General features: G+C 34.0%; 2 protein-coding genes across 3 annotated transcripts; both read right to left on the bottom strand.

Annotated features, from left to right (window-relative positions):
- Window positions 1–580: 580 nt before the first annotated feature.
- Window positions 581–7253, bottom strand: LOC127126755 (sialyltransferase-like protein 1). Of its 2 annotated transcripts, none has more exons than XM_051055740.1 (11): window positions 6971–7253; window positions 6816–6892; window positions 6287–6373; window positions 6108–6185; window positions 5925–6016; window positions 5621–5822; window positions 5290–5380; window positions 2062–2120; window positions 1784–1932; window positions 1502–1583; window positions 581–1415 (listed from the first exon to the last, which is right to left on the bottom strand). In XM_051055740.1, exons 1-11 carry the CDS (start codon window positions 7080–7082, stop codon window positions 1023–1025), a joined length of 1422 nt encoding a protein of 473 aa, XP_050911697.1. In that variant the 5' UTR covers window positions 7083–7253; the 3' UTR covers window positions 581–1022. The 2 variants fall into 2 exon arrangements, with proteins under 2 accessions (XP_050911697.1, XP_050911698.1); XM_051055741.1 differs by having other exon boundaries at window positions 6821–6892; window positions 6971–7042.
- Window positions 7254–8560: 1307 nt separating this feature from the next.
- LOC127126754 (uncharacterized) lies at window positions 8561–14667 on the bottom strand. Its single transcript, XM_051055738.1, has 9 exons — window positions 14366–14667; window positions 13908–13954; window positions 12371–13663; window positions 10869–10957; window positions 10111–10213; window positions 9930–10034; window positions 9443–9560; window positions 8999–9172; window positions 8561–8888 (listed from the first exon to the last, which is right to left on the bottom strand). The coding sequence occupies exons 1-9, from the start codon at window positions 14523–14525 to the stop codon at window positions 8734–8736; spliced, it is 2244 nt and encodes a 747-aa protein (XP_050911695.1). The 5' UTR covers window positions 14526–14667; the 3' UTR covers window positions 8561–8733.
- Window positions 14668–20899: the final 6232 nt, after the last annotated feature.

Raw genomic sequence — 20899 nt, 5'->3', positions numbered from 1 at the left:
GGTCTTTGGCTCTCTGTGTTACAAGTGTGAGGGCAAATATGCCCAGTCCTTATTTTAATGATGTCAAATCTTTATAATCGCTCACAACATGTCTTAGGCAATATCATCATAGTATAGAATGCATCCATCCTCTAACATATTCAAAATATAGGTTCAATGAGTCTGAGCATATTGGAGCATATCATAGATGTGAATCATGTACTTAATCATAGTAAATATCCTACGTTCATAGGAGATCGGTTCAAATTGGTCAAAATACATCTCAAAACAAAATTAGTCTGAACAAGGAAAAGTAGAAAAAAAATGGAAGTTTGTTTTCAAACATTGTTGATTGTTGAATGAGGAAGGGAAATGGAATTAGGGTAATATTAAGGGTGTCTCCAAATTTTACTATCCGAATGGTGTGTTTGGATATTAATATCCGAACTCACTCATTAACATTTGATGTGTATTAGACACAACCAATTGTGTGAACTATATAATTAGTAGGTCTTGATTGTATTATCCAGACGAGGCAAAAGGGGTCATTTTAGAATTTCACAAGATTTAGAAGAAATACTAAACCCCATATAAGCATGAATAAAGCAAAATAGCTCTGCTAGAAAATGACATTAAAACTCGTGAAAATCAGTTTACAAAATGTTTGACTATAACTTTTCTCCTTTTATAGGCTTTGTCGATCATCACATAACTGTCTTCAGCCAATCAATACATTAGATAGATCTCTATCACACTACTGTAGTCCGAATTCCTATATTGGGATTTTAAGATCTCTAACACGGATCAGCATGAATATAAATCACTCAGATCAATAAAGCTATACAATTGACTCTCAAGTTTTTCCTTGATGGAGCCATGATTCTTTCTATGCTCTGTTAGCCGCAGTATGTGATGAAACAGATGAACTGTTGAGGAGCTATAAGTCAGCAACTCTCAGAAGGTAACTTCATCCCAGATTTCATTTAGAAGACGATTGGGACTTGGGTGTGATAAGCAAATAAAAACAGACCAAAATGCACCATTTACACGTCAGATTTTAAGGAGTGTCTCACACACACTAGATCATCCAACTTATTGCCATCCATTTTATATTGGGAGACCCCTTCCATCTGCCTATAGTGAACCTGTGCTTCTTTCCTCAAACTTTTCAAAGGCATGACTTCCCATTTTTTATAATTTGAATTCTTCCTGACATCACTCATGTCTGGTGAGCCTGAGATAGGTCCACTTTTGTCTGGGTCTACATTGCCCCACACTTTACAATTGCCAAACTGTCCTAAACCCCCAGCCTTACCAGCTGAACTCTTTCTCAAGCGCCAAGCTGCTGCATGTGCTTGGCTTATCATTTCTCTACTTGGCACATCTGACCAGTCTTGCCTCCTCTTGGATCTCATGGGGGAGTGAATTCTGATTACCTGACAATAAATCCTAGTGTCAAAAAACATTAGTAAAAAAGGTACAAGTAAAGGATATTTTATGTGTAAATTTATAATGCAAATACCCCAAGACATTCTAGAAGTTGGTAGTATGCTCTGCCTTGAAGTGGATTGTGTCCCTTCCTAGGATCAGAGAAGTATCTTGTCCTGTAATGGACAAATGATAATAAGGAAGATAAAAATATAAAATATTACAGCCCTCCATGTACCCAAAAAATATTGAAGACTTGAAGTAGCATCAAAGAAATCTATTCAAGGGCACAAGCACCAAGAATGCACTGAAAAGGGGTACAGATCATAGACCAACAGTATGTGAAATAAAACAATATCCGAGTAAAGAAACCCACCATTCAGTGTATCCAGGATCAACGGTGAAACCATATATATCAACAATATCACACATGGAGAGTGCTAATTCAATAGACTTCATTCCAGTTCCTTTGGCACCTCGACGCAGTACAATACCTTGAAAGAGATAGACTGGGTTTGGTATAGTCTGCATAAAAAGGTAGTGCAAACAAATGTAGAAAAACTAATTCTTTGAAGTATACAATGGCTACCATCTGTATCAAGTTTATATACCAAAAAGCAACAAGTAAATAGCTATCAAAGAACAGATTCTTACCTTTATAACTGCATTGATTTCTCTGTGTGTCAGACTTTTGATTATGAGTACCTCATTATCTGCAACAACAACAAAAAATGATTCATTCACTTAATACATTAAAAAATACTAGCTGGTACAAGGAAAAAATAGGACATATTCATGGCATTGAGTGAAATTCTAGATTTCTAGTTCTGCCACGGTATTTGGAGTCTATCATACAGGGGATCCCCATAAACCTGAGTTGGATAGTTAGTCCAACTATCCTAATAGTATAGTGATATACTCATCAATAAAGTTAAAAGAATACAAAAATTTACATCAAAGTAACAGTTTTTGTTATTAGTTTAATTTGTTACTAATTATAGGAGATTAAACTTATGAGATTCCTTTTGTAACAAAAAACAAACTTATCACTCATACTATTAAGTTACGGAAAAGGGTAATTGAGTGGAGACTAAAAAAAGAACCCAAAGTTATTAATAATCAATTTGCTTTTATGCTTGAAAGGTAAACCATGGAAGCAATTCACTTGCGAAGATAACTCAGGTGACAAATAACATGGAGAAACAAGACTTATACATGGTTTCATTGATTTGGAGAATGTGTGTGCTAGATACCGGGTTCAGACCTTAGACCAACAAGCAGGCCAAATAGAGAATTGGTTGCAATGTACCTAGATGGCAAATCTCTTAAGAGTAGCAAGTGGAGAGGGCGTTCAAAAAATTTCAGTTAGAAACATTATGGTTTGGGCAGAGAGAAACTTTTCTTCCCTGAGGAGCTTTTGCTCTGGGGTTAGTGAATTTCCTGCTGCAATATATCTATTTTCAATCAATAATACAATTTCTTCATTTTCCTAAATACGGGTTCCTAGAAATTGGTCCGAAAATTTCCAAGAGAGGTTTTGTAGAAAACCCATCGATGGCGAAATTTTTGGGTCCTCAATACTCAGATCAGAACAGTCTTGTACCACCACTGGAGTCTGGGACTGCCAGTTTGGGAGCCATGTATTGCAGAGAAGGATGTCCAAGTTGCACATACACCAAAAGCATACATCTCATGGTGGTTAATGTAGATGTATGGACTCTCTACAAAAGGGGTATAGTGTATGTATGACCTGACGAGTAAGGCCTAAATAGGTCTTATTGATGAAACAATGAATGACGAGTAAATGAAAAGTTCTGCCAACCTAGCCTGTATAGTGGGCCAAGCCCGAGTCAATAGAATTCAAGTAACATATACAGTCATTCACCTATTGTTTCTACAGCAATGTAGATTAGAATCGGGAGGCAAGGATGCGAACAGAAGGGTTTCGTATGTTCAAGTTTTCAGGTCGAAACCTAGAGAACATGGTTGAATTGCAGAGCCTATGGGGCATATAGTCTGACACAGACATGGCTAATGTAAAAAACATGACATTGACACCACTACATATATTAAGCAAAATATTAATATTATTTACAAAAGATCTAAATTGAGCAATATATTACATTAAGAAAAAAAATCAAACAATATGATATAGTATTTGACTTTTACTTGTCCATCTACTATAGAAAAAACTAAAAATGTTGTAATCAAATTAAATGTCTTTAACCCTTCATTTGATCAACATTGCTTCGAGACATCCTTAATCTTTATAGATATGTCTAATATGTATTGAAGTAAAGAAAAAACTTTTTTGGGACATAGAATGGTACTGTTGCAGGTATTGTTAGGAGAAAAAGGAGATATTAGTTATGGACAACTAGAGTAGTTAGCTGGTTTGTTAGAGGGAATCCATTATGGAGTAAGTGGGAGAATGCAAGGGTAGAAGGGGATCATTCAGATTTGTAAACATTTGAGTGAATAAGTAGTGACTCAATTGTAGAAAAGAAACCCTTGGAGAGATATATCTTTCAATTGTTCTCAAAATTTAACAAAATTGTTCTTTACTTTCGATTCTCTCAATCAACTTTCCATTACAATTTGTCCGGGTTCCTAACAGTGCCTTTGTAGAAAAAGTGCAATCACTGGATTCAAAGTAACAGTGAAGTTTTGCTATTGAAGACATTTTGTAGAACAATAATAGGTGCATCCAGTGGTTATGAAGCCAGTCAATCTAAAATTATTGAGTCACCCATGTCAATGCCTTTTTATTTGAAGTATTGATGGAAAGTTGCTTAAGATTAAAATTTCACAAAATGATAAAATAAACTATGAAGCTTTAAACAACCCCATTGGTCACTGAAGTTCTTAGGAACATGATATTCAGATCAATAAGAGTTGTAATCTGAATAGAAACGTGAAAAAAAAGTCTTTTGGTTCTCTTTCTAAGTCTTGCTCCTTGATTTTCTTATCAATTCGTAGAGTCAAATCTAGCATGTATTACTTACATTATTTCCAAAATCTTTAGATAAAAAAGGTTTGCAAGAGTAGAAGCTGATTTCAAACTGAAAGTTTTTAAACAGCGCATAAGCATAATGTTGGGCCCAATATAGACCTGAAGTTCAGGCTTGGAGGAAGAACTCAGGAAAGCTAGATTTCCGTGTTGAAGCTAGGCTTACAATTATAACATACAAGGTTGAAACTGGGTTCACTACTGGATCTGTGTTCTGTCCACCAACTATCTTGAAAATTGGAATTGCAGATAACTCCAGGTTCAATGGTGTTTCAAGCTTTCTTAGCAACATAGTAGTTTTTGGCACGTTGTTTTGGACAACTCCAGGAAGATATCATTTTCCCTTTAATTCACTCATGTCTAGACTCACAACTTTGTGCAAGTTTAACAATGTTTGCTCTAGTCTACAGGATTCGGAAGAAATGAGTTTGTAAATTTTCTTACCTAGAATCTAAAACTCATGATTCAGTGAGACTGCATTGACAATGGAGACTTTTGATCGTGATGAATTTTAACAAAAAAAAAATATTAGATTTATATTTTACAAAACTTCTGAATGAAAACCAGGCATAACAATTCACACGGAATAGAAATAGAGTCAGAAACCCTAATAAAAAAACAAATTGAATCAATGATATTGCAAGAAATTACAGAAGGTAGAGTTCTCCATAACTTCTTAGGTAACAAAAGATGGGTATAACCCATTTGGGGCATATAGAGATTTAAGGCTATATTTCATAGAGCAGCTAATTGTAAATGACGGGGAGGGTGAATATAATCTCAATATAACTAATGTGACCTAGAATTTCATGTGATGGTTATGAATACAGTTTGATATTTTTTATTAAATATTATCATATATAGTAACTCACCAGACCCATTTAGAATAGGAACCATGTTGCGAGCAGCACCTCTTACAACTAGACGGAAATCCCTCTTAAGACCAACGTATTTGGCATATTTCTACACAATTCACAGAGATAAAGTAAGCTTTGCAATAAAAATTTCAAAATAGGTCAGATCGATACACTTTGTCCTCTACATCAATCTACTTGCATCTTGTTCAGTAGCAAAAAGAATAATGATTGGAGCTTGCATTAGAAGGCATTCAGTATGTCAAAAAGTAACTGGATATCAAGTCAACCGAAAAATAAGTTTTAGAATAATAAATCATTTTAAAGTTGATATGTAAGAAAGATTTACCTCATTAACAGGGGCCTCGTTGTCTCGAAAAACAGCATCATGACTATCAATTTCTTTCCCAAATTCTGTCTTCAGAAGGTCCCCAGAATTCCCAACAACAGCACACGTACGAAACTGCCTTGGGTGAAATGGGGGTTTTGCAGGTAATAATATATTAAGGTGTTCTTCACAAAGAGTCTTATTATAGCAGTTCTTTGCCCCCCTACAAGAAGAAAACATGTAACTACACTTGCCTCATAAAAAAATGCTCACATAAAATACAATTGATACACAAACAGGTGAAGTCAGGTTTTGAGATCCATACAATTGTGCTATCCTTAGTGGAGCATAATCTAACCAACCACCAGGCCGAACGTCAAGATACTCTCTTGTCAACACTGTGGTCATGTTTCGATACTGCAACATCACAACATAACAGCACTCAGTACAGATTCATCCTAAAACATAGAACTTTAGCCGGTGTAAAATAAAAAGGATCAAAATCCACCTGTTCCCACAAGAGTATTGCCTCACACACATCATATGTGTACTCCAAAGGCTCAAATTTTTTAAACTGCTGATTGTACTGCAATCATTGAAACATAAAAAAGTTAAAAATATATTAAACAATCTAGCATCTAGCTATTAGTTGAAAATTGAATCAAATAAGAGGGGTTAAGCACATACCCAAGTGCTGTTGGTGCCTTCGGGGTACTTAAGAACCAATGTGCAATGGTCAACAATTTCTGCAGTGAGTCCAAGCCCCCTATTTGCCTGTTTTCAATTCCAAGCTCAGCTCAGTTCTTCACATTACTATATAATCCAAATATTTTAACCGAAAAAGGAAACAATAAGCCAAACACTGTTTGGTTTCAATATAGAGAAATATCATAATTGATTTTTCCGCTCACATAATTACAAGTAAAAATTCAGGTGTTTGATCCGTATCTGGTAAACTTGATTTGTCTCCAAACCTTGGTTTGACTAGAAATTATCATTAGATTGAATAATCTAACATTAGTATTGCTATTACATCCAAATATAGTTCATTTCACTTCACTTAAATCTCAATTGCAACCAAATCAATTTTATACAAAATCATCACACAATCACAGTCATATAAGGTTTCTCAGAATTCAATCACACACTGTGCATAACAAAAACATCAGAAACTGTAAGATAAAGAATCCTAATAATATTCAGATCGGAAAGTTACCACACATTGCTGAACATTGGACTGAAACTGAAACAAGTCGCGAATTGATTCGGAGTTGCGATCTGAATAGAAGGAGCCTGAAAATACGAAATGGAATGAGAATTAACGAAAAGGAACTAGAAAGAAAAAATAGGAGATATGAAAATTGTGATTACCGGTGAAGAAAGAGGATTGGATAGAGAAGAGGAGAAAGGAGAAGAATGCAGCGCCACACACCAGATACAGAATCTTCGGTCTCGCGAATGGTACTTGCTTGTGCTGTCTCATTGGTGTTGTTGCTATTTGAGAGAGAGAGAGTGTACAAGTTAACTGGAACGGAGCAGTGAACGACGACGTTTTGGGCTCTGATGTGAAGAACTTCGAGTTTGCTTCTGATGATGGAAGCGCAACTATCACGCTGTTACAGCTTGCATTATTTTATTTTATTTCATTTAGTGTATTATCTAAGTTTTATTTTTGGGTACAAAATCTAAGTTTAGTTATGATTCCGGTTTTATTTTTCTTTTTTCATTTTTGGGAATTCATTTTTTATACCAAAACTATCATTCACATTTAGAAGTGAAATATATCTATAAGGAATTCCTTAACACAGTAACAGATTCAAGAATTTTGAATAGGGGATCGTGTGTGTCTATATATATATATATATATATATATATATATATTATTTGATAATATTAACTTGGGATAGAAGTTAAGAAGTAAACAAGGTAATGTTTGGTTGGAAATTGTTCATTAATTTTAATAAAAATATAAAATTAGTTTTTTAATTATTTTTTCAATACTTTATAACTATGGCATAAATATGCACGATGACATTATCTATAATTTTTCTTTTCTTTTTTCAATGGTTGAATTTCTTTTTATTTTAATATAATAAAATTATATATTTTTTATAGTAATTAAATAATCTTGAATAAATAATTTTTTATTCAGAACATTATTAATCATATCTAAGCTGAGCTTATTTTTGTTGTGTATAATTCAATAATGATAACTTATTTTAGGTATTTAGTGGAGAGTACATTTAAATGAGTAAAATAAATTTTTTTCATGTCTAGTAATCTTTCTTATTAGCTTTTTTTTTATATAGCTTTATTACATTATGCTATGTATTAAATGTGAATATATTCTTTTATTAAAAAAAAAATTGATGTTGATACATGCAAGAAAACTCATATTTAATATCTAAATATTTTAGATTATATTATTAAATTAAAATATAATATTTAATGAGATTAATTAATATAAAAAGTGTTACACTAATTTTTTACACTGACCGTCATTATCAATTAAATTCATATTTAATTTGGATCATATCAATTCAAAAGTGAATAAATTTTATTATATAAATATAGGGTAAAAAAATTATTAAAAATGTCATTTTATTAAACTTGACACTTAATTTCATTTGATACCTATTTAATTTTATTTGTGGTTGATCAAAATTTAGTAAGACTTTCATGCTTCTAACATTTATACATTCAATCGTTTATTATGTCAAAAGTATTTCATACAATGATATACATGGATGCATCAAGCTTTTAAATAATAAAAAATATATATATTAGTCTATTTGGAAAAAAGAAATAGGAGACAATCTTAGATCATTTCCAACAATAATATCTTAAACAAGTTTCATAGATTAAGATATTCCATAACGTGGCAGATAAATTTTCATAAGATAATAAAAATGCACCTTAAATTAGTTTTATAATCACAGTAGAAGCTCATAATAGAATGTATTAACTGGAACCACTGAGATGTATTGGCTATATTCTTAAGTTGGGACAGAACGTGATTTTACAGACCCTCGGAAACATTCTACTGGAGTCATGGATTATGTACCGATGAAAACATTTATTTCTCCACATAAGTAATTTCAGTGTAAAATACATGTAATCTACAGAACAAATAATCAATAACGCCTGCCGCCAGCTGTTGACAAGAGAACTCGATTTGGTTTCTTTCCCTTCTTTCCCGAGTCATTTGTCTTCGGTGCATTTGAACTTCCATTAGATTCTGCTCTAGATATGACATTGGAGTATGATAGTGTCTCTCCGTTCCTCAAACCTATAGGATTCCAACAGTTACGAAATAAAACAAATTCATGCCTATGAAAAGCCCACTTGATTCTTCAAGTATAGTATAACTGAGAAAAATATTGCAGAATCATATAATACCTGGTGTACCAGAAGAATCCGCAATCGAATTGTTATTATGTAAATCGCTAGTTTCTTGAGCTTGAAAGGATGGAGAATCATGAGCAGCAGCAAAACCAAGCCTAGTCACACTTGAGAACAATTTCCTCTCACCAACAACTTGAGGACTTGATGACAGAGTGGAATTTCCTAGAGCTAAACAAAAAGAAAATTCAATAATTATGTACATAATATATCATTGGCTGCAATAAATAAAAGTTAAACAATTGAAGAAACCGCGGCTGAAATAGCCATGATGCCCCAGGGCAACAAGGGAAATTATGTAGATCTGTGACACTCAAACTCAACAGCTACAGCTCATATGATTAGTTCATTTTCTCACAAGCGACATAACTTTTCTATAATAATAAGGTTTCTAGTAATGCGACCACAAATCAGATTACTGGTAAGGCTAATATCAATTACCTTCAAAGTCGTCTATGGAGAACGTGGGAGGATCATCACGAGAAATAAACTGAGAGTGGGTTGACATGGAAAGAGCATAATTAGAAGTAGCTTCAGCCTTTAATTTTTCTTTCAGTTCCTACAAATAAGAATACAACACAATTACAGTGTCATGGGAGAGTGCAAGCCAAATTATATTGATACCAGATTCAACTGCAATCTAACAAGAATTAGGGTACAGACTCAGACACCCAGGATTAAAAATAAGTAAGCACAATCCTATTAAGTGTTCTTTACCACAATTTCCTCGACATGCACATCAAACAAAGACTTACAAATAAAGGAAAAATAATAAAAAGAAAAAGATGATGAAAGCAGCTACTACTAGATCATATCCTGCTATGCAAGAATTAAGGATGCAAGAAGTTAGCTGAGAGCTATGAAAAATCCTATTAACCCCAATTCACACATGTTTATGTGTGCATAATATGTTGGCCTATATTGATACCTTCTTTGCAAGTTGCTTCCTCTGGTTTGCACGGTTCTTTATTTCATCCAAAAATGGGGCCAGTGCTTCAGGAGGTAACATCTCACTCAAATCAACTTCACAAAGCTGAAAAATTAGGAAACATTATTATAAATCATAAGAAAATACTATAGGACTAAATAACTCCAATATAAAAAAGCACCTGAAAAGTTGTGGTTAATGGAAAATGACTTAAAAATCGATACCGCCTTCTCACAGCCTCAGATTGAGTAACTGTCTCCAATTGTAGAATCCTTCCACTTATTCTGCAATCAGTATATTATAATAAAAAAGCATTTAATGTTCACTCCAAAAAGGAAGATGATAATTCAAGCCATCAACCATAGGCACACACAAATACGCTAAAAGCATTGGCCAAAACCCCCGGGCCTCAACCTATATATTCGACTAGAAAAACAATTGCCTCACAACTACATAGTACTACTATAAAATTATGAAAAATATACAAATTCATGCAACATTTAGTGAATTTTGGCTTTTGATAGAGACCCAACTGCAATTGGTTCATGTAGCCGACTCACCTAATGGGTTAAAGCTCACTGGGTATTATTGTTACTTCTCAAAAGAAATCAGAAACCAAACTTATATTTGCATTGAATACCATCATTTTAGTTTAAAGCCAAGGTTTAACACTATCTTGAAATCAATGGTACAGCCTTGAGAAACTGATTAGCATGTATATAATTAAATTGTATTAGTTTTCCTGACATTCATCATCTTTTTCAGCCGGACCTTATTCCGTATGTACATAAAAATCATGGGATTATAAGTCGTTGCTGTCAGATACATGTGAGTAAAAACCAAAATCTAGACAAGACAATCTCTAGAACCTATGCACACAAACCAACACATTTAGCCATCAGCACATATGAGAAATATATTTTGATTTCTATTCCAAACCTGTGAGGGAGCTTATCATAGCTACCATAATGGTGCAGTAAACACTTGGTGTTCAAAGGATGAAGAATTAGATGTTGCCCATCAGCAGCCTAAAAAATATATGAGCATAGTAACAAATCAAATGTTATAAACTACATGGGATATAAATTGAAAGCTTTATGCATGCAGCAATTAGGTATTGTCTGATAAATCTGAAAGTAGCAATTCCACATAGCAACTGTGAGGGATTACAAGATTAAATGGCAAAGGAATATGCTATACACAATTTGATGTCATTCGATAAAATTCAATATCAACATGTTGTAGTAAAACTAAAAACAACTGGCATATACAACCAGCATGAAACAGACAATCTTAACAAACACGACACGTCTTTAAACTGACATGAACGAAATTAAAGTCATTGATGAAAAAAGTAAGCGTAGTATCAAAACCAGATCAAAATTTACATCTATGACTAAAAACTTGGGAGTGACTATGATATCAAGCAGGAAGTGACCCGAGGACCTAATTGGACATAACCTACCTCACCAACATTTTGACAATTAAGAAAGCCTCTACCAATATTGTCATTAACAATCACTCCGTACAAGAAAATCAAAGGATAACAGCGCTGTGGGCACCATGAAGACCATAGAAATAGTAGAAACAATATAAAAGATGCCACGCCATGGATTAAAGTGGTGTTTTGTCACACAACCGCCATGCTTTACTAGTACCATGGCTGCCACTTACCATCACTGGTGAAAAATAGCACATGGAATGGAAGGATCCAATCCAGTAGTTTCAGTTTAAACATCTACCATGTTAAACTTATTTAAGTGAATAAATAAAGTTAATTAGAGACTCATTCTGAGATTCAACACTTGTTACTTCTAAAATAAGGAGAAACATTTCCAGCCCCTAAACGGCAACCCATTTCTGGAATTGTTTCTGATTTTAGAATCACAAAGACAAATTATCTATCATCTCCAAAATCAACCAATAAGCCTTCATTTACTGCTGGCAACAACATACTGCAACCCGCTTTCTTCAATATACATTTTCTTTAAAAGTTTTTAGTAGCCGTAATGAGGTGAATGAAAAAGGGAGAGGATGGCAAGGAAATTACCCATGTTTCAGTAGCAGCAACCAAGCTTTTTTCTACTAGTTGGGGCTTCTTACGTGGATCAATCAACGCCACAAAATCTTGTCATTTATTTCATCTAAAGATAGATTATTTACCTCTAAATTACTCTCAAGTCTTAACAATATAACCTATAGTTTTTCTTGGTCTCCCTCTACTCTACCTCTATATCCCAGCCAACTGAGCCAAGCCCAACACAGACAATATGTCTTACCTATATCTTGCAATTTACATGATGTCAAATTTCTCCACATAGTGCCTAATATGAATAATGCACATAATGAATGTGACAACAAATTTGCTCTATCCAAATAGGAAAATAAAAAGCAAGAAACATAGGATAGACACAACAAAAAAATCAAATGCCACCAGTTACCTGATAAAAATTGTAAGAGTCATTTTCCTTTGCATCTCCAATGCCATTTGAATGGCCTTGAATACATTTTTTCTCCTCATATGAAGAAGACGAGTTCATTTCCTGCTCGACTAGTAACTTTTCCAGGTCCAAAATTTCATCCTGACAGCTTCCAGCAGTTGATTTATCCATTGCTACAACCTTGCTTTGATCGGGGAAATCAGTAGAGGAAGTTCTTGATTCACTAGAACAGTTTTCGTCATCAGTATCCACAGCATTTGCAGATATTGATGGTACCTGGAGTGCATAATCAATGAGGCTAGAAGATTTTTCACTGTTAGAAGCCCTGTGCTCATTCCAATACTTCTTTCTCTGTTTTAGTTGTTGCATTGCAGCACTAACATATGGAAGCTTCTCCAGGTCATCGACAAGACCTGAATCAGCTCTGGCCAGCCAACCATCTAGATCTGATATTGCATGTCTCACTGAGAGATCTACATCTAATGTGAGTCTGAACTTAGAAAATGGGTCACATACATCTCCTTGGCCACATGATGAGTTATCAGTCTCTTGTTTATTTTTATGTGAGAGAGTAAATGAATCCTTCTTCCTCGTTAAGAAAGTGAACTCAATATTATCTCCTACTTGATATTGTTTGACATTTGTGATGTGAACTGAATATAAGTCCTTGACAGATATCATCACAAAGCACAACGGACACCTTTTCCAGCAATCACCTTTGTGATCTTCTTCACCCAACAACAAGTATTGAAGAATACATGGGAAACAAAAAATGTGTCCACATGAGGTTATTTGGGGACACAGGGGATGCTCCAAACAAATTGGACACTGAATTGGAGAAGGGGTCGAATATGTCACACATATAATATCTTCCCACTGCAACATTTTATCTGGATCCATTGACTCGGGGGAATAATTTCCTGAATCTAGCACCATGAATTTGAAATTTGCCTGTAAAAACAAATCTTTGTTGTATGGTCTTCTCTTCCGCTGCCTTCTTGCAGGAGGGGGAGGGGGAGGACCCCTTTGTTGAGAACGGGATATTGGATCATACTGAAAGTTGAGCAAGTGATTGCCATTCGCCATCTGAGATTTCCTTCCTGGGAAAGGGGTGCTTCCTTGAGAATATGCTGATCCAGTAGCCTGTTGATTTCTATGAGAAGAAACTGTTCCCGTTGTCATACCCTCAGAATGGGAGAGTCCAGCCGTCCGTCTTCCTGATTGACTCCTAGAATGTGATCTAGAGTTTCGCTGAGGTGCCTTCATACCACTTGAAGACTCTAATTCAGTCACCTAAAAGCAAAGAAAACAAAAGGAACACGCAGATACACACAACATATAATCAATATCAGTTCAAGACTTCTAACAAGTTAGAAAACAAGTTAATTAATCAACATAAGACATAAGTTTCTTAAAAACCGACATTTCAGACAAAATCTTATTTCAAGTTAGACACATGCAGCAACAAAATACAAGAGTTCAATAGATAAATAAACAATCCAGCCCATCCAGATGTAAAGTAAAAAACTTAAAACACCTTTTCGGAGGGTCCACCGGAATCTTCTGCAGCTGGAGTTGATGGACCTGCCAAATACAGCACAAAATGATTCATTGGAACTAACAACATCTAACCAATAAAGAAAATCATTCAAGAATAACTCAAAACCACTCCTTAACTCAAATGATCATTCACCTTTGAAATTTCAATAATAATAAGAAATAGATAAATCCTGCCCTTTCAACTACCTAATCGTCAAACACACCCAAAAAAATCACAAACTTATACTAAAAAAAACCTCTCCATTGATTCAGTACCCAAATTTTACATGCAAAAAAACGATGAACCCTACTCCCCCAAAGCATTTTGAATATCAAATTGGGTGAACCATAACGTAGCCACAAAAAATATAAATCAAATTAATGTATCAGCTCGTATATTATCTATTCTCTGCCCCTAAAACATAATCCAAATTAGGGGAAAATCTTTAATGGAACCTGGATAGTCGGAGATCTGAAGAGATCCGAGAGCATGGTTGAGTTGAGGGGAAAGAGAAGAGGAAGTATCTGAAATTCCATGTTGTGAATTAGGGCTAGGGATTGGTAAAGACGAAGATGATGAAGATGCCGGTTGGGTTTGTGAGGGCAAGATGGACATGAAATTTCTGGAAGAGAGTGGGTTTGGGGTTCGCCGCTGCTATCTATCAGCTTCTTCTAATTCTACTTTACCAATTATATGAAAAACACATTTTATTGTATTTTTTTGGTTTTGTTTTAGCGGCATGGTGGGGTTTCATGGTATCTGCCGCATCTTCGCCGAATATCGTTCTATTGCAACCGGTTTTAGTTTCTGTAATTACAATCATGCCCTTTTCATTTTATTTTATTTTTTGTTTTGGGAGGGTCGGAGTAAAAAAAAAAGAAAATAAATTATTAAATATCATTCCTCAATGAAGATAATATCACTCAAACTTGACGCTATCAGATTTGTCATATCATTTGCCATTTGTTTGTTTTTTTGATACATATGAATGACTCGAGGTTCTATATTCTACCGTAAAGCAATTTTGATTTATTTAAGTAAGTTAAAATCTTCAATTAGAGTGTCATTTTCCTTAATTGGAGCATTGTTAACCTATTTACGGTCTATTTAGATCATTACTCCATTGAAATCCATGTCTTTCACCATTTTAATACCTTCCAAAATTCCTTAAGTTTCTACAACCATGGAAGAGCATCTTCCTAAAGACTTTGCAAAGCCTTTCATCCAAGCATCATCATTATTCCTAAGAATTCCATCACACCCAACTTTAATTGCATTCTGAATAACGTCATCAGTATTAAGAGCAAACCAATCTTCATCAGACTTAACCCACTTTAATTGTCACATTGCTCTTGGATAAGTCGAGAACTTATTTGATAGAGTCGCGTTCTTGCGGTAATGTTGAACCTTCATCAAGATATCAGTGACCAGATTATATGGCATCAAATAATACGTAACATGTTGCATTTGATTACGCCAATACCAATTTGTGTGGCACCTAATAGCCCAGATTGATTGCCAATCTTGGTGATCTTCCTTAGCACTCGAGTTTGAGTCATATTAATGTTCAGCCATTCCTACAAATTAGAATTGGAGAAAGTTTCCCTATATGTGTTTCGAACTAGCTACATCCATATATGCTTTAACATAATACAATCTCTCAGAGAATGAATAATGGACTTCTTTATACCTACATAGTCAACACAAAAAGGGTCCCCCAATCTTGTGATGATGTGGGAATTGCCTAGTCTTAATGCCATTAGGAAAGACAAACCGCGTGAAGGACCTGATTCTTTCAAGGGCTTTGATATTCCATATATTACTCAATTGTCTCATATATGTGCGCACATTGTGATTGTTGATCATTTTAAAATCATTTGAAATAGTGAATGCTTCATTATTTATGTCAGACCAGTTACAAGAATCATCATCATCTGCAGTACTAGAAGGTTGAATTGATATAAATCTATCCAAGACATCCTGAGTAAAAATATTCCTAAGCAAGTTCCAATTCCAGTCACCATTAGATGTTATAATGTATGCAATAGTAACATTCCTTTGATCATCAACATTAACTTGCAAGAAGTCTTTGAGAATAATTCCAAGAGATATCCAACAGTCATGCCAAGCTCTGGTTCTAGTACCATTTCCAACTGTCCAAAATGTCATGTTATCTAATAGTGCCCACTCATTTACTATACACTTCCCAGGACTTGAATCATAAGATTTAGCTTCAGTTCCATTTGTCAAGCTGAATCTTTTGTCATACTTACCTCTAATCACATCACACCAGAAAGCCTTTTTCTCTAATTTTAATCATCCACCCCATCTTGGCAATGCAAGTTTTATTCATCTCAGACAATTTTCTCAGTCCCCAACCTACCAATCTTTTTAGGCTTAGCTACTTTTTCCCATCTCAGAATATGCAAATGCTTTTCCCTAAAGACTTACCCCATATGAATTGCATTTGGACTTGTTGAATAGTCTTTAGGAATATTTTTGGTATCATATTACCCATCATATTATAAGTTGGAATTGCCTATGGTACTAAATTAATTAGGGTTATTCTCCCTCCAAAAGACAGTTGTTTACTATTCCCGCTAGACAAGTTAGTTTTTACCTGTTCCACTAGAGATCGATAGTCTTTCACCTTAGGACACTTTCGAGTGGGAGTCACTCCTAGATAAGTTCATAGCTCTTTTGCCTCTTTAATTACAGCCAATTGAAGGATCTTTCTCTTTGTTTGAACACAAATATTTTTGGAGAACAAAATACTAGATTTGTCATAGCTAATTCTCTGCCCATATTCACTACAAAATTTATCTAATACTTCCATTATGCACTTATTTGTATCTCTCCAACTCTTCCAAACAAAAGGAGATCGTCAGCAAACATAAAGTGAGAAATAATGGAGCCTAACTTTTCAGCTTTCATTCCTTCTCATTTTCCCTCATCTACTTGCTCAATTATCAAATGCGATAGCTTGTCCATACATAGAACAAAAAGATAAGGAGAAATGGGATGTCTTTGTCGAAGTGTATTTTTGGTTTCGAAGTAATCATCTTTCTTACCATTCTAAAGAACACACATTTTCACAAACGAAATAGAATCCATGATGATATATCTCAACTTATCTTGAATTCCTAACTCAATTAAGACATTGTTCACAAAAGGCCAACTCATCATATCATAACCTTTTGCTAAGTCAATATTGATTGCAAAGTATCCCTTTTTCCTTTGAGCATATTCATGTTATTGATCATTTCATGGGCCACCACTATATTTTCATGGATGCTCCTATTGGGAATGAATCTTGCTTGATAATGAGAAACTATTTCATTTATGCCTATTTTTAGCCCATTCACTATAATTTTACTAAGGACCTTATAAATGGTGTTATAAAGTGTTATAGGTCTAACGTGATTGACTATCTGAGGTGATTGGAGTTTAGGAATTAGACAAATTTAAACATAGTTTACCTCAAAAATGCTACTAGGCTTGTCCCACAACTTCTTAATGAAAGTGCACACATCGTTTTCTATAATGCTCAAGGAATTCTGATAAAACCAGTTGGAAATCCATCTGGCCATGGGGATTTCCAAGGGGTCATATCATACAAATCCTTTTTCGATATACACATCCTTTAAATTGTCATCCGGCCTTTGCTTAATGTTTAGATCAAGAGGAGGGAAACATATTATAGTTTATCTCTAACTCTCAGAATCTACATATGTAGTATATAATCTTCGATAGTTCTCCTCGAACAAACTTTCAATCTCATAAACTTCAATCCAATATCCATTCGAGTTCTTAATCATACTAATCATTTTTCTTATCCTTTTTTGAACCACTTTAACATGATAGAAAAAGTATTTCTATCCCCATCAGCAAGTCACTTATATTTGGATCTTTGGTACCAAGTAAATTCTTCTTGCTTTTATTTATGTTTATTGTGTTAATCTCTGCACATAAATAAAGTCCCATGACGTTTATAATTATTCTATATGTTTTTTAAGTTATTAATTTATAAATATCAATAATTTTATTATATAAAAATAATTTATTTATATAATAAATAATATTTTATTTATATTATAAATAAATTTTTAATAAAAAATTTAAAAAACTCTTTTTTAATTTTTTTAGTTAAGTAGCTTATAACCCAAACAACAAAACAAGACTACAATATGTTAAAAAAATAAAAAAATATTTAGCCATATATAAGAAACACCAAAAATAGCTCTACTACTACTATAGAGAAATACCATATTTAGCCAAATTAGACACCTACCATTAGGAGTGGTAAAACGGGTCGGAACCCGTTAGGACGACCCGTGCACCCGCCAAAATATGGCGGATTGGGTTATGATTTTGGGCCCGCCTTCCCGTTTCGCATGCCATGCCAAAGCAAAAAACCCCGTGGGCAGCATACATAATGGGTTGGGGTTGGCCCGCCAGCCCGTTAAAAAAATTGAAACAAAAATACTTAAAAATATCCATGGCTCAGTTTGGAAAAAGGCAAATGGCCCAATAATAATATCCAAAACAAATGAGTAATAATAATTAAAAAAAATGTAAATGACCTAGATTTCTCTCTCACTCTTCGGCTTCGCATTGCATTTGTTAAAGACGTCTTCTTCATATTGTCTTCGTCTTGCTCGCGGCGGCCACCACACACGGCAAAACCATGTATTTCCCTTTGTTTTACAATCAAGAATTATGTACTTGTCTTGTTTTGTTAACAACCGTTTCAATCTATGTTTGGGTCAAGTTGTCTTAGTCGTTATAGATCCTGGTGGTTACTTTAAGTTTCTTTATTGGAACAATTTATGTTTTGTTGCATCGCTAAGTGTTTCACTCTTTCTTGTGAGTGGATTTCGTTTGAAAAATAGATTTTCTATGTGGCTTTTATCAATTGGGATGTGTCTCACTCTCACAATACTAGTTGTGGCGTACATAACTACAATATCAATGGTTACCCCATATCCTCTTTAGGATCGAGCAGTACATTTTCAAGAAAAAAATGATGCATGCTTGCATTGTATTGTCGTTCTTCTTGGTTCCATTGCTCAAACTATGTTTAACTATTTGGTTGTTTTGTGAAAAGTGCATTATATTTTCCGCATTTTGTGGGGCATTAATTAATTATAATTTTAATTGAGTTAATATCGGCTCAAGAGACTTTAACATTGAGACATAATGGTCTTGGCATTTTCTTTAGAAGTTGATGTTCAGTTTGGTGGTCCTAGCTTTGGTTGAGCTTTAACTTTTGTTCTTCCTCCCTAGCTAGGCCGATGTTTTCTTAGCTTGTGTTATTCCTAGTTTTATGGACTTCTTGCATTGTTTTTCCTTGTTTTTTGTTGTTTTCAGTTTGGATGTTTTGAAGGTTGTTGTTTCTTTTTTGTTCCATTTTGTTATTGTTTTTCGGGGATGGATTGGTTTCTTAGCCCATACTTGTACTTTTTCATATATATAATAATCAAACTATTATAAAAAGAGATTAATTAGCTTGGAACATAGGTCATTCGTCTCATATATATCTTTTGGAGATAATGCTAAAGATATAACTCAGTCTGACATATATCTAGGAGACATAACTTTGAAATTTAATCATGTAGTTTATACATTTTATGACTAATTATATATGTTTGCACTTTAAAATAATATATTAGCTTAATAAGTGGTTTTTTAATATTTAATTTTATGTTTATTATGTTTTAAGACTTAGTTTGAATATGTATTTCTTAGCTCCAATTGATGAGAGTGATGATGTATATTTGGACCTAACTATTGAACAAGATTGTGAGTCGGTGGAACCTAATAGTAATGTGTTAGGGGAACCTAGTAAAATAAAGAACACTGAGAGAAAGCATAAATCTTAGGTGTGGAAGTATTTTACTATGATAGAAGGGTTGGATAATGAGGGAAGACAAAGAGAAAAATACAATGCATGTGGTACATCATATGCATGTGGAGGAAAAAGATATGGGACAACTTATCTAAAATGTCATCTTGAAGTTTGTAAGAAAGTTAATTTTGGATATATTGGTCAGATGATGTTAGATATGCAAGGAAAATTAAAAGCATTAAAGGCTGATAATTTAGTATCTCGTAAAATGTGTGATCGACTAATTATCAAGCGAGGTCTTCCTTTTAAGTTTGTTGAGTTTGAAGAGCTTACAACTGGCTTCAGTACTTGAATCTCGATTACATTCCTATCACTAGAAATACCACTGAGGCTGATGTTGTGAGAATATACAAAATGGAAAAGAAAAAGATTAAGAATGAAATGACCAACACTCCTCGTAGGATTTCTTTAACTTCTGATTTATGGACATCAATTGATATTGAGGGTTATATTACTTTAATTGCTCATTATGTTGATAAAAATTGGAACTTAAATAGTAAAATCCTCAACTTTTGTCAGATGTCTCATTTGTTGGTGTAAGCCCTAAAGGTCAATACTTTTGGTACTTGTATAGAATTATTTATTAATAATAAAAGGATATTTCTTTATTATGTTTGTTTAATAAAGTCCCTAGAATAGCTAGTCTGTTTAATGTATCAAGTGTTACTTAATCATGACATCTCATTAAACATAAGGACATTGTTCTTAAAGTATCCGTAGTCGAGCTTTGTTGTGAAGTGGGATAACATTAAAGCATTAAGACTATTATGTATATAGACTCATGATCACATCTCATGGATCATGGATAACGAGTTATCAAGTCTTAAACATATGTATGAATATTAGGAGTAATATTTATATTGGATTGACCCGCTATGAGAATACTACATAGAATGTTATACAAAGTGTCATAAGTTATTCTCATGGTGATAGTGGTGTATACCACTCTTTGACCTGAAACCACTATGGACCCTAAATGTAGAGTCGAATGTTTTATTGCTGATCAAACATTATCCGTAACTGGATGACCATAAAGACAGTTGATGGGTACTCCACGAAGCATCCTGAGGGACATGAGTGA

This window comes from Lathyrus oleraceus, chromosome 3 (assembly GCF_024323335.1).
Source record: "Lathyrus oleraceus cultivar Zhongwan6 chromosome 3, CAAS_Psat_ZW6_1.0, whole genome shotgun sequence".
NCBI classification, from domain to species: domain Eukaryota; kingdom Viridiplantae; phylum Streptophyta; class Magnoliopsida; order Fabales; family Fabaceae; genus Lathyrus; species Lathyrus oleraceus.
This window is presented reverse-complemented; position numbering and strand designations above follow the sequence as displayed.

What these genes read in the sequence shown, in the direction of transcription:
- LOC127126755 (XM_051055740.1), bottom strand. Translation starts at nt 7,082, where the DNA reads ATGAGACAGCACAAGCAAGTACCATTCGCGAGACCGAAGATTCTGTAT. An exon ending in CCACTAAGGATAGCACAATT is followed by an intron (nt 5,823 to 5,924) that starts GTATGGATCTCA and finishes TTCTTCTTGTAG; the next exon opens with GGGGGCAAAGAACTGCTATA. An exon ending in AAATCAATGCAGTTATAAAG is followed by an intron (nt 1,933 to 2,061) that starts GTAAGAATCTGT and finishes CTTTTTATGCAG; the next exon opens with ACTATACCAAACCCAGTCTA.
- LOC127126754 (XM_051055738.1), bottom strand. Translation starts at nt 14,525, where the DNA reads ATGTCCATCTTGCCCTCACAAACCCAACCGGCATCTTCATCATCTTCG. An exon ending in ACTCTTACAATTTTTATCAG is followed by an intron (nt 10,958 to 12,370) that starts GTAACTGGTGGC and finishes TATATTTTTTAG; the next exon opens with GCTGCTGATGGGCAACATCT. An exon ending in GGATTCTTCTGGTACACCAG is followed by an intron (nt 8,889 to 8,998) that starts GTATTATATGAT and finishes GGAATCCTATAG; the next exon opens with GTTTGAGGAACGGAGAGACA.